The sequence below is a fragment of the Choloepus didactylus genome, chromosome 4 (assembly GCF_015220235.1).
Source record: "Choloepus didactylus isolate mChoDid1 chromosome 4, mChoDid1.pri, whole genome shotgun sequence".
Lineage (NCBI taxonomy): Eukaryota > Metazoa > Chordata > Mammalia > Pilosa > Megalonychidae > Choloepus > Choloepus didactylus.
In genome coordinates this window covers 152,750,497-152,765,107 of record NC_051310.1, presented here as the reverse complement: position 1 = coordinate 152,765,107, position 14,611 = coordinate 152,750,497, and the positions used below count along the sequence as shown (strand labels likewise).

Sequence of the window (14,611 nt, the reverse complement as noted above, 5' to 3'; positions counted from 1 at the left end):
AAAACTCATCTTTCCTGGGAGGGAGAGCCCAGAAGACCAAGTGTTACCGCTGGCCAATGAGTGAAACCTTGGGGGAGGGTGTACTAACTCCAAAAGGGGGCTATCTGTCCCCTTTTCTTTCTCTCAGTCCAAGGAGCTCAGAGGAGAAAGCCTCAGCAATTTTCAGTTCTCAGCAATCTGACCCAGACAAGGGTGGAGATAACAGAGTCAGAGAGATAATTGAAATGCAGATGATAACTCCCCAGGAGGTGTACCATCACTAAGAGTAAGAAGGTGGGGCCCAGCATTCCATTCAGAACCAGACCCCAGAGCCTGGGGGAAAACAGCCAAAACAGAAACTGAAGGGGCTACACCTCCTTACACAAGTCAAGAGTGACAGGCTGACAGGCATCACCAGATGGGCAGGTTAGGAAAAGCATAGCAACTAGAAACCTCACAGGAAATTCTGTCATTCTTCTAAGATACACCCTGAAAATAAACCCATCCTGAGACCTGATCCTGTGCTTGTCTAGGAAAATCTGATTGGGATAATCAAGGAAACTAGATGCTTAGAGAACAGAAAACTACAATCTACACTTGGAAAAATGAAGATATGGCCTACTCAAAGGAGCAAACTTATTCCTCAATCAAGATACAGTTGAGATATTGTTTCACTTTAATTAAACAATCTATCAAATACATTCAAAGAAATATGCTAAATGAAATCAAAAACCAAATCAATGAGTTCAGGGAAGGTATAACAAGAGACAAAGGCTATAAAGAAAACACTGGACAAACATAAAGTAGAAATCCAAAGTCTGAAAAAACAACTGGCAGAATCCATGGAAATGAAAGGCAAAACACAAGAGATGAAAAACACAATGGAGTCATACAATGCAGATCTCAAGAGGCAGAAGAAAACACTTAGGAACTGTAGAACAAAACACCTGAAACCCTACACACAAAAGAACAGATAGGGAAAAGAATGGAAAAATATGAGCAACATCTCAGGGAATTGAATGACAACACAAACGTGTCATGGGTGTCCCATAAGGAGAATAGAAGGAAAAAGGGGCAGAAGCACTAATAGAAGAAATAATCAATGAAAATTTCCCATCTCTTGTGAAAGACATAAGATTATAGATCCAAGAAGTGCAGCACACCCCAAACAGAATAGATCTGTATAGACCTACGCTAAGACACTTAATAATCAGATTATCAAATGTCAAAGACAAAGAGAGAATACTGAAAGCAAGAGAAAAGTGATCCATCACATACAAAGGAAACTTCATAAGAAAGACTATGTGTGGATTTCTCAGTAGAAATGATGGAGGCAAGAAGGAAGTGGTGTGATATATTTAAGATACGGAAAGAGAAAAACTGCCAACCAAGAATCCTATATCCAGCAAAAGTGTCCTTCGTGTATAAGGGAGAGCTTAAAATAGTCTCTGACAATCACACAATGAGAGAGTTTGTGAACAAGATACCTGCACTACAGGAAATACTAAAGGGAGCACTACAGACAGAAAGGAAAAGACAGGAGTGAGAGGTTTGGAACACAATTTTGGGTGTTTGCAGCACAGCAATGTAAGTACACTGAACAAAGATGACTGTGAGTATGGTTGAAAGAGGAAGGTAAGGAGCATGTGGGACACCAGAAAGAAAGAGGAAAGGTAAAGACTGGGATTGTGTAACTCAGTGAAATCTAGAGTGCTCAGCAATTGTGATAAAATGTACAAATATGTTTTTACATGAGGAAAAACAAAGGAATGTCAGCCTTGCAAGGTGTTAAAGATAGGGTGATATTGGGAAAAAAATACAATCAGTGCAAACTAGAGACTATAATTAACAGAAAGAAACATTGTATTATGCTTCCTTTAATTTAACAAAGGCAATACACCGAAGCTAAATGGCTATAAGAGGGAGACATAAGGGAGTGGTATGGGACTCTTGGCATTGGTGATGTTGTCTGACTCTTTTATTCTACTTTAGTTTAATTCCATCTTTCCTTTCATTGCTTTTTAGCTGTCATGTTTTTTTCACCTTATTTTTCTTTTTCTTTTATCTCTCTACCTTCTTTGACTCTTTCTTCTTCTTTGTGGAAGAAATGGAGATACCCTTATATAGATAGTGGTAATGGTGGTGAATACATAAATATGTGGCTATACAGGGAACCATCGATTGTTTACTTAGTATGGAAAGTAAGGTGGGTGAACAAAACTGTCTTAAAGAAAACAACAACAATGGGTTATGAAGAAACCTTTAGGGCACTACATTGAGGGAAATAAGCCAGACACATAAGGACAAATATTGCATGGTTTCACTGATATGAACTAATTATAATATGTAAACACATAGACATGAAATATAATTTAACAAGATATAGAACAAGGCTAAAGAATGGGAAGTGGTGTTTGCTTATTTTGAAGAGAATGTTCAATGAGGTTGAACCTAAGTGTTTGGAAATGGGCAGAGGTGATGGTAGCATGTTATTGTGAGAATAACTAACAGTGCTGAATGGTGCATGATGGGGTGGAAAAAGGAAGCTTATGGTCATGTATGTCACCAGAAGGAAAGTTGAAGGATAAAAGATGGGATTGTATAAAACAGTGAATCTTGTGGTGGAAAATGTCCATGATTAATTGTACAAATATTAGAAATCTCTTTCATGGACTAGAATAAATGTATGACACTACAACTAGAAGTTAATAATAGAGGGGAAAATATACCTATTGCAAACTATGTACTACAGTTAACAGTATCTTAACATTCTTTCATCAACAGCAACAAGTGCACTATACCAATACTTTGAGTCAATAATGGAGGGGGAGGTGGTTCGGGGTGTGGTAGAAACTGAGTTTTCTGTTTTTGCCTTTATTTCTTTCCTGGAGCAAAGAAAATGTTCTAAAAAATGGAAAATAATTAATTGTGGTGATGGATACACAGCTGTATGATGGTACCATAGGCAACTGGTGTGCTTTGGATCTTTGGATAATTGTATGGTATGTGAACAATCTTAATGAAATTTAAAAAAAGAAAATAACCTTTAGAGAGATCTCAACAAGAGAAAGAATTCACAGATTGTTTCTAAAGACTACATGTATAGAAGGGGCAGAAGAGGTGGAAGGAGTGGAGAGAGCTTTGCACGCAAGTTTTTCAGCATAAAATTCCTCCAAGATAGGCATTTGCAAAGGCCTTTCCATTGTTCACTTATCATAGGCAATTGCCTCAATTTATCAAAATATCATCTTTTTCCAGTATATTCTGACTTAGGTATATACCATTCTGGCTTGAGCAAAACCTAAAATATGAACAGTTACATAAAAGGTGGGTGTGAGACTCTCAAAAGGATTCAGAAAGATTGTACTAAATTCAGTCTCATTGAAAATTAACTAGGTAAGGTACAAACATATTACATGGGAGCAGGGAAGGACAAGACCAGAGTGGTAAAATCAAACTCTAAGGTATGGCAATTTCAAAAGATTATAAACTGTTTTTCCAAGACTGGTTTTTAAATGAAGTATGTACAGTGAGCCTCTTCTCTCCTTCCGCCAAAATTACAGAAGGGCCCATGAGGAACTTCAGAGCTTTGCACATTACTCCCGAGAAGGCAGGGTGAAAGGGCAGGTCCCAGGTGTCCTGAGCTGCACTGTTCACAGAGGCCAGACCCACGACAGAGCCTGTGATGCTCCCAAACTGTTCTGACCTGAAAAGAGGTCCTGAGGAAGATGGGTTCACGTCAAATGGCCACTTCATTCCAATATTTTCAGGAGCTAGATTCTACCCAGTGACCAAATCCAGAAACCCAATTAGCACCTAAACTGCTTCAGGTACTTTTAGCTTAACTCATTTTTTAGTTTTCACAAACTTTTGTTTTTGTTTATTTGTTTGTTTTTTGAGTTTTAAAGTTCTATATTTTTATTACAGCAGTTGTAAGTTTCCAGAAAAATCATGCAGAAAATAGTTCCCATATATACCCTTCTTCCCAGTACAAACTTTTGTTTTTTTCATGGAAAAGTTGTGGTTTTATTAAAAAAAAAAAGGCAGAAAATACAGAGTCCCAATATTTCATCTCATTATTAACACCTTGCATTAGAATGCTGCATTTTTTACAAATGATGACAGAATATTACTATAATTGTCCTATTAATGATAGCTCATTATTTACATTAACTGTTTCTTCATCCAAAGAAAGGGTTGTTTTTTGTTTTTCCTTCACACTAAAATAACTCATCTTTCCTGACAGTGAATGACCTTACTGCTGGTGAATTAGCATTATCCTGGCACATTCAGGCTTCTGAGGTTGAACCATTCACAGGGCCTGAAGCCAGCTACCTACTACAGTCACATGGAGTAGAAGTCAGACAATGAGCTCACTGGAGATGTCACAGAGCCTCGGTTGCCATGGTAATTTTACAAGACAACAAAGAGAAGGCTAGGAAGGAAAGGAAAGAGAGAAAAATGCAGGAAGAGTTGACAAGTAATACAAAAAAAAAAAAACATGAAAAGCCTAAAGTTATAGTTGGGAAATGTGTGCAGAATTTGTGGAAAGAACAACTGTTTTTCAGAAAGGGTGACTGCTGCAGTGAAAGCCACACCAAGAGAAACAGTGAGATCCTTTACCTTCTGAGCTCATCTTTGAAGTAAAACACGCTGGTGACCTGGGTGATGCCCTGTGATTGCCCCTGATGTTCTTCTGGCGGTGCCTCTCCAACAGCTCCCTTGAGAGATGTGGTTTCATGGAGGAATGATTTCTGAGGTACATTTCAGCTTAGACTAAATGTGAAGGGATTGAGACAGATTAGGAAGAACCCAGATATTGTAATACCAAGAAGTTTATATTAAGGAAGCTAGATAGCCACCAAGAAGGCAGAGAATCAGCAGATGTTTTCAAAATGAAAAACTGAGTGTCAAAACATTTTGAAATGTAGCATAAATCCCCACATACTCCAGGAGCTCTTCCAAAGTACAAAAATTAAAGTGTCCTTGAGATAGGAATTGAGTGTAGAGCAGATATGGTAGTAAAAGAAACCTAATTACTCTACATAGCATTACTCTAGATATTTGTGCTAAATTACTCCCAGTATCAGTTTGTGGAGTACAGGCAGAGTGAATGTGCTACACACAAACCCAAGGAGTCAGTCAGTTTGAATAACATGAGGAGACTTATCCCGCCACCTTGTGGTTCTGGATCAATGTGCACAAAGTTCGGAGAATAGAGCGTGGTCCTGAAGGGAATCACAGGGAGCCTAACTGATGAAGGGAAGTACAGAATCATCACTATCATCATAGGATGACAGTTTATTTACTTAATTAGCTAAAAAGTATTGGGCCTAAAATTCTGCCCTTGGGATATAGTCTTGTCATAATAGACTTCCTGGATTTTTGTCCTATCAGATGACTTTCTGCCTAACCTGTGAGCTCTTGAAGTACAAAGCTTCATTAATCTTGTATCTCAAGATTCTAAAAATCAAACACTTCTTCATGAAGTCATGCTTTACCAAGAAACCAACTCTAGAGTAAAACTTATCAGGCAAAGTGCTTGAAGCGACAAGATCATTTAAAAAATAAGTCCAAATGGTGATGATTCTAATGTTCATTGGAGTGAAGAAAAGTCATAATTTAATAATAGAACAATACTCAGAATAGATATCATATCCATTAGAACCATCCTACTCTGTTGAAACAGAGTAAAACACCAAGTGGAATTATAAAATCTAAACTCTTGTCCTCCATGATTTTCTTTCATTACTTGAAAAATGTAATGTATTTTGCATGTGAAATTTCCTAACCCCTTGCCTGGCATAGGGTAGACTTGAGGGACGGTCCTGGGAACCTAAGTGCTAAAGGAGACCCCAGGTGAGTCTTAGACACACTGAAGTCTGAAGGCCACTGGACTGTCCAAAGAGGACTAATCTCCCACCTGGGTGGCCTTTAGGTTGTGTCGAGGTGAGTAGCTGTTAAAACCAACACATCTGAAGAATAAGAGTGTTGTTCACCTTAGTGGGTGAATGGGAACTATTGGGGTTTGTTAAAGTGAATTTTAACTGCCACTTAAATAAGCACGTGTGAGAGAAGGGGACATCCAGGGACACTTGAAGCAGCTATTGACATTGAATGTTGGATCTAGGTTTTAAAATCCAGAGCTAGTATGAGGTGTTGGGCAAGCAGCAAACCAGAGGGGCCACTGCTGCAGTGAAAGTCACACCAGGGGATTCAATGAGGTCCTTTCCCTTTTGAGCTCATCTTTGAAGTTAAATGCACCGTTGAACTGAGTGATGCACTGTGATTGCTCCTGATGTTCTTCTGGCAGCACCTCAAGGGAGAAAAATGACTAGAGGAGATACATAATAATCCTTTCTTACATGTAAAAGTGAAAGAAGATCTTTTATAAGGACCAACCTGTGTCAATGCTGCAGCAGAAATCCAAAAACTTGGATTGTTTTTGAAAAGTATAAATGCACACGTTGTAGTCTTTTAACTGTCCTGACTCAATGTTCACTTTGTTGCAAGAATTGCTACAAAAAAGGGCCGTGAGCCCTATAGTTACAGTGCTCTTATCTATGAATATTTTAGACTATAGAAAAAAGTTGTATAGACAATAATGTACAATTATTTTACAAAACCCACATACTTGTTTTCTGGGCCCTCCAAGAGAATATCCGTGAAATATTTGTTTGAAAATCCAGCCAGAGTAATCTTTGCCTGCACCTCCTTATTTTCTCATGTTTTCCAGATATATGATGACGGAATAAGTGAGCTTTGGATTAGACAAGGATGAAACATCAGAATTAAAATTTAAAAATCTCTCTTATTGTAAAAGGAAAACTTAACTTGTAATACCAGTGGATTCCACAGTGTTCTAATGTAGAAGCAGAATGGCTCTTCAATATGATAAACTCAGAACAAGGAGAAATGAGCAGAGTAATTCTCAAAGAGAAACAAGTCTGCTCTTCAAATCAGGAGATGGAGGAAGTATAGTATCTTCAGGCAGGGGAGGGCAAGAGTCATCCCCTGAGAAGGGAGGCAGAATGCCTTAAGATTCTCAGCTTCTTCAAAGTCCACTCAGATGTCCCCATTCAAAGTTTCAGGCTCCCAATCTACTTTGATTATCTTTAACTACATTACTAATCACCCAAAGAACAGTGATTAAAAACAACCATTAACTATTTGTTGTATCTCACATGTATGTGGACATACTGGACTGGGAAGTTCTTTTATTCCACATGGTGTTGGATCACTGTAGCCATCTGGAAGCTTGACTGCACCTGAAAGAGCGAAAAAAGCTCACTTAAATGGCTTCTACTTTGTGCTGGCTGCTGGTTGGACACTCAGTTCATGCTGTCAACTAGAACAACATGTTCTACTCCACATGTTCCAACAGGCAATGGTGGAAGATCCAGATCCCATAAGGACAAACTCAGAAGTTACTCAGCTTCACTCCATTACCTTCTATTGGTCAATAAGGGTCAGGACCAGCCCAAATTAAAGCAGAGGAGAAGAGGATCCCACAACTTGATGTGAAAATGGCAAGGGCACATTACAAAAGAGCATGTGCTTTAGAGATATTCTTTGGGCCATCTTTGGAAACAATTAAACACTATCCATCCTCTGATCACAACCAATCACATTTTTCTCAAATGTGAAATACATTCAACTTCTTTCCAAAGGCTCATATCATTATGACATCAGGTATTAATCCAAAATTTTGTAATTTAAAATGGTGAGTGAGGTTCTTGAATGCAGTAACTTGATAGGATAAGTGCAATATTCACTCCTGTTCAAAAGAAGGGAGTTTTTTTATCTTCTATTTTCTTTTTATCTTCTTCTTTCTTTCCCTTTCTAATAATTCAGCAATAAGGCCATTAAGTCTGGAAGAAAAAAGTGGGTATTCATATATGGTAACCTAAAAGGGAATAACAGAGCCCAAATGTGTTGAGGGAGGTGGGGGAAAGGGGCAACAGGGCATGCAATTTTAGAAACTTATGAAAGTAAGGGGTTGTCCAGGTATGAGAGCAGCCTGATGTGGGGTGTCAGTGCCAAAGCATGATGCATGATCTGTCTATTCAAGGAGACATGCTGCTCCAAACTGGAAGCTGGTTCAGCTTGGGGGATTTTCAAATGAGTTAATAAATTAAGGGTAATGGAGCTCAGGTTTCTCACTGTCAGAAAAGAGAGTAACAAATACAAAATGGGTGAAAAGTAGAAGGAATCCTGTTGGAATAGAACAGAATTTATCAGTGTGGGCTCATGGTTCTCAACATATAGGGATAATATACAAATAAATCTGCCTCTAAGAGTGGACAATGATGTCCTAATAGCCATGAGCAGTGATGCCCTAGAAGCAGTGATACCTGATAGTAATGATCATACCTCACATTTTTCATTGAGAGAAAGCAGAACTCCTTAGGGAAGTGGCTGATTTCAGGGCTGGAATACAGAAAGTACAAGATAAACCTGCAACACCTTTTTTTTTTCTGCCGGGAAGCAAGAAGGAGCTTAAAGATTTATGGAAGCATATCAAAAACAAAACAAAACAACAACCACCCCCCCCCACGCACACACAAAATCAATGCTGAATAGGCTCTGACCAGTCAAATCAGGAACAATTTCGGCATCAACTTAGTGAAGGTAACAGATTTATACTATTCAATAATATAGGGAACTATGAGTTCACACAGAAGTAAATAAATAAATTTTTAATGAAGTACCAGATATTTACATAGTTTTAAAGTATACCCTTGCAATCTACTAAAAACTAAGGTGAACAGATTGATTTTATGATGGATTAGTCTGGCAGAAACAGTGTTAAGTGATCAAGTGAACATTGTCAGGAAAGGGCTGTGACTTGAAATCATGTTCCACCTGATAGAATGCAATAGAATGCAATGTCACTATCTTGCTATTTCTGCCAAAGATACATAACCTGAATCTAATATAGATACATCAAATAAACCCAAATTGAGGAAGAGCTTACAAAGAAACTGGTCCATAATCTTCTCAAATGTCAAAGTCAGGAAAGTCAAGGGAAGATTGAGGAACTAGTTCAGATTGCAAGAGACTAAAGAAACATGACAACTATGGCAACCATGGTAGTGTGACATTCAGGTCTCTTCAAGAAAGAACTTGCTTATCTGCTGTGGGGAGAGCAAGTAGCTGACAGCTTCTAGCTGCAGTTCATTTGGGATCCACTGCACATTTGAGCTAAGGCCAGGTTCTTCCTGTAGCCAGCTCCAAAATCTGCCAGCATCAGCTTTCTCAGACCTCTGACATGAGTTGGGTTCCCCAGGAAGCAGACTTTAAAATAGAGGCTAACACGTAAGAGGTTCTATAGGGAATGCTCCTGGGATCAACAGTATGGAACAGAAGGAAAGAAATCAGAAAAGTGAACTACAATGCATTTGTTCATTAAAAAGTTATTGTATCACAATTATTGAATTGACATCCACGATAGAAGGATAAAATTCAGCACTGTCTAATACGAAGATGTGAAAAAAGCACCCAAGAGGATTCATTCTCATGCTTTCCACTATGATGCCTCCCATCATTAGAAAAAAGAAATTTTAAAACTGCCTCAGGAATTTAAAAATAAAGCATTTATAATAAACAGAGCATCCCAGTGTATCATTGAAACTATCTAAATTCAAAACATAGGTCAGAATTAAGCTTGCAGAGGATCAATATGGCTGTATTCAGAAAATTCAAAAGTATTTTGGAGGATGCTTTGTGAAGATGCTGGTTAAATTGGAAGAGATTACATGGAAGAACAGATTAAGATTGAAATCTGGAAAACTTCCAAAATCCTAATCTTGAATTGAAGACTGCAATGAAGTTCCAAATTATGCAAAGAAGATATGGTGATACTAGGAATGAGAGATAATAGAACTGGGTCCATCACCCCGCTTGACCCAGTTCCAGCAAACTAGCTTCCGTGCTCTTTACCGAACACAATAAGCATACTCTGGATCCTAGCAGTAGCTGTTTCTTCTGCCTGAACTAATACTCTTTCTGTACCCTCAGGGTTTGTTCCTTCACTTTTTCAAGTCTGTGCTCAAATGTTAACATCTCAGTTAGGTTTTCCTTAAAACCCTATTTATATTTACAAGGACTGCCCTCAACTCCGATGCTCTATTCCATTCCCATGCTTCATTTTTCTCAAATGAAAAAAAAAATTACTATTTCACTTTGATTTTTTTTTTTTTTTACTTTTTTTTGCTACCAATTAAATTGAATTGCTTTAAGCAGGAAGTTTTTGTTTTGTTTACCACTATATCCCCAGTGCCTGTTAAGCACTCGGTAAATGTTTGTAGAATAACGTTACACCTTTATAGCATTTAAAATGCCATTTTTCTAGTGGCTGCCACAAAGGGCAACTGACATGTCTCTAAACAACAAAAATGAGACTAATATTGGAGGACAAAGAGTATTAATTTCAAAATGAAACAGGGAATCTAATGGTACATCTTCCTATTGTAATAATTAGGACAAGCTCTAGTAATTATTTGCCAGAAACCCTCTGCAATGCCAGGTTACTAGAAGAACAAGAGTAAGTGAAAATCCAGTTCTGTGAGTGCACTTTTCCTCAGGGAATAGAAAGGCTTGGCATTTCATTGTAAATAAATAAAATTCAAAACACGATCTCATCCATTGAACAAATACTTTTTAAACTATCAAGGGAGAGTGTCCCAAATCTCTAAAGGCCATGATGCAAGGAAATAAATATATATGATACCTTCATCTGGGTTTTCATCTTGACCATACATCTGCGCTTTGAAGCTGGAGAGAATAAATCTTTCAATAGTCACTCATTGCAACTCATGGCAGGTTATAAACTTGGTCATCTAATTCTTCAGAAGCCCTGCACATGCTTCTTACCCTGTAGAGTGGTATGTTATTTCCTCTCTCTGACCTTTCTTCTCAGCACATATTCAAGGAATGAGTTAAATCTGAATATCATAATGCAACAAGTGCCAGGTTTGCTGCATGAATGGATTTACTGGCGAGTGCTTTCTTATTGCTCTGACAATGTAAATATTTTATTAGAATAAGCTTCAAGTAGGGAAGCTTAAAAATAAATTCCTTTTCTCTCTGAGTCTTAGGAAATATTTTCATTTAGTTTCCTTATCCTCTTAAAGTATTATTGAGTAATATTAACAAAGAGGACAGAGAATTTCATGTGAAATGTGTAACTAATATTTGCTGGTTGATTTATTATCAATTTGATTTTTTTGCTTCCTAATAGAGAAAACATGGCAAACCTCTGAATCCACTTATGTCTTATCTCCCCAATCTATATCTTGCTTTCAGTTGCACTAGTTTAATATGCTTTGGTTTTATGTAAAATAAATCTTCCTTAAATGACAAAATTATTCATCACGTGTGTGGTTTTTTTTGTTGTTGCTGCACTTTTAGGATCTTTGAACAGTGATTTTGTACAATTAGTATACCCAAGAAATGCTTTAACAAGAGACCCAAACAAGGTGGGTATTGATATTGGTTTGATATATCACTATTGGGGTCCCACTGTCAGAGAAAATAACTATTTTGCATAGCTGAAAACAGTCTCCTGAGGGTCTGAGACATTGATAAAAGTGTAAAGGACAAAAAAATTAAGTGTTTAAAATTCTGCCAAACAAGTTATAAATAAATTAGATGACCAGTAACCTGTGTGACTAAGTGAATTTTTCTTCTAAAAAGAATTCAGCACAATAATTTGTGAGCATCCCAAGTTAAGGGTGTTTTTGAAACATTGATATTAATCACCTCTTACATTACCATTCATAATCTTATTCTTCCTCTCTCTTCACTTACATATAGTTTGTATTAAGTATCTGTACATAAGTGAAATTTAAATATTTTCAACTTGGAAGCACTTTATTTTTCATTTCTAGAGTTGTTTGCAAATGACAAATTCCGCTAACATCATAGCTTCCTGTTTCCACACCAGACAACTGAGAAAATCATAGAACCGTTCAGCACAAAAATCCTAAGTAAGCTTTTTATGAATTGTGTTACACAATCATAGCAGATCAAGGTGGAATCTTTGTCCACCAGGACAAAATCAAACAAAACCTCTAATGATCTCAGAAAGGATGATTCTGAGCCGATGTTGCCAGCTTCTATGTGATCGATATCGGTAGCAAACAGGCTGCACTGACAGTTTGCCTGCAGACATGATAGAATCTCCATAGCCACCTAGGCAATAAGAGTATAAAAATAGCAGTCCTTTCACATTAGGGTCCAAACATGGTAGCCAAGCATTGGGTTTTAAGGGGATAAGATGTATAAAAGTGAAACTATGATTCAACAATAAAAAACTAAAAAGGAGGTTCAAAGAGGGAGTGAAGCAAGATATTCCATGTTTCAAGGTTGTTCCAGTAGAAAATGCCTTGAATGAGTATTTTTAAAGTGCCAGTTGTATGTGTAAATGGGAGAAAAAATGCCAAGCAGAGAAAGCAGCTATGGGAAAAATAATATGGAAACTTACATACAAAAATAATTATCTACAACTTTTTTTTGCAGCAAAATTGGCCAAGTCTAGCCACATTCAGCAGTTCAGACACTGGGTCAGCAGCTATCTCTAAGGTCAGTTGCCCCCAAGTGGCATATCTAGTTCACACATTCATATACGAGTAAATCAAAACTTTTAACCATGTGATGGAGCTGAATCCAGCAGGCTGGATAGAGAGGAAGCATATTCTGTACACAAACTTGTTTTGGGTATGGTCATAGAAAAACCATACATCCTGGAGCCAGAGAGGTCCTTTTAATCACCTCCTTATAACACTATGGGAACAAAGAGGAACATTGTCTTTGCTTTGTACCACAGGGAGAAATGTCATAATGCGACTTGCATGTCTTTTGTTTTTACCACTCTGATTAATTAGAATAAATTGTCTTTACATAATTCTTTGGAAAGAACTTCACATACACTGAGTTGTTCATAAAATACACTATATGGTAAAGAGATGAAGAGATACTCAAATTGAGGTAAAGTGACATCAATTGAACCCTTATGTGTAATCCATGTCCTGAGTTTATTTAATGCTGGGCCCAACATGTTTCTTATTTTATTATTTATGTCCATGTTATTAAAATGAAATATTATTCATTAAGCATGAGTTGTGAAATCACATTTTGTTACTTTAGCATAAAACTCATTGTTTAATACTTAATCAAATAAATGGTAAAGATATTTGGGGTTTTCAGGAAGAAAACAGCATTCACCATTAAACTTCGATAATTGGTATCATCTCCATGTCTTCTAGACTAATGAATGCGTCTGGACAGTGGACCATCAACTCTGTTAGCCACTTTATCCTCCTCGGCTTTCCCTCAAGCCCAGAAATGCAGCTCCTCTTCTTCGGGCTCTTCTCAGTAGCCTACACTCTGACTCTGATGGGGAACGCAGCCATAGTCTGTGCTGTGTGGTGGGACCAGCGCCTTCACACCCCCATGTACATCTTCCTGGGGAATTTCTCTTTCCTGGAAATATGTTACGTCTCCACAACTGTCCCTAACATGTTGGCCAACTTCCTCTCCACAAGCAAGTCCGTCTCCTTTGTGGGTTGTTTTACACAGTTCTATTTCTTCTTCTCTTTTGGGTATGATGAGGGCTTCTACCTTTGCATCATGGCCTTTGACAGGTGCCTCGCCATCTGCCGTCCTCTGCATTATCCACGCATCATGACTAAAGAGCTGTACACTGGCCTCATCATCTTTGGATGGTCAGGTGGGTTAATCCTCTTCCTAACCCCAGTTGTTTTCATTTCACAGTTGCCTTACTGTGGCCCAAACATCATCAGTCATTTCGTGTGTGATCCTGTTCCTTTGATGATGCTGTCCTGTTCAGAAGATACCACCACGCAGCTTATTTACTCTACTTTCAATGTTATCTTCATGATTGGCACTTTTATCTTTATCCTTTGCTCCTATGCTGTGGTGATTCTGACTGTGCTATGGATTCCCTCAGCTGCAAGCAAACGCAAGGCTTTCTCCACTTGTACTTCTCATTTGGCTGTGGTGTTCCTATTTTATGGCTCTATTATGGTGATGTATGTTAGCCCTGGTTCAAAACACTCAGTGAAAATGCAAAAAGTTGTGACCTTGTTTTATTCTGTGGTAACACCACTTTGTAATCCTCTAATTTATAGCCTTAGAAACAAGGAGATGAAGGCTGCTTTGAGGAAAATCTTCAGGACTGAACAAGCCACTCACAAAATATAAATGAACACCAAACTCCATCTCTCAGGTGTAGCTTATCTTAATAAGATATGAATGATAGTTACTATTGTTACTATTCTTATTATAATAGGACCCATTGTCATTTTTTTTTGTGTGCCTGTTTTTTTTTTTTTTTTTCATTTTTATTGAGATTGTTCAGATACCATACAATTATCCAAAGATCCGAAGTGTACAATCACTTGCCCCTGGGTACCCTCATACAGCTGTGCATCCATCACACTTAATTTTTGTTCAATTTTTTAGAAACTTTTCATTACTCCAGACAAGAAATAAAGTGAAAGATGAAAAAAAGAAAAAAAGAAAAGGAAACTCTAATCCTCCCCTATCCCTAACCAACCCCCCTCAATTGTTGACTCCTAGTATTGATACAGTACATTTGTTACTGTTT

At 37.7% G+C, this 14,611-nt stretch overlaps 1 protein-coding gene across 1 annotated transcript; it reads left to right on the top strand.

Moving 5' to 3' along the window:
• The first annotated feature begins 13,326 nt into the window (after window positions 1-13,326).
• LOC119532919 (olfactory receptor 11G2-like) lies at window positions 13,327-14,205 on the top strand. The gene has a single exon (XM_037835152.1). The coding sequence runs from the start codon at window positions 13,327-13,329 to the stop codon at window positions 14,203-14,205; it is 879 nt and encodes a 292-aa protein (XP_037691080.1).
• Window positions 14,206-14,611: the final 406 nt, after the last annotated feature.

Bases quoted from the DNA above. Each gene is read 5' to 3' on its own strand.
- LOC119532919 (XM_037835152.1), top strand. From the start codon at position 13,327: ATGCAGCTCCTCTTCTTCGGGCTCTTCTCAGTAGCCTACACTCTGACT.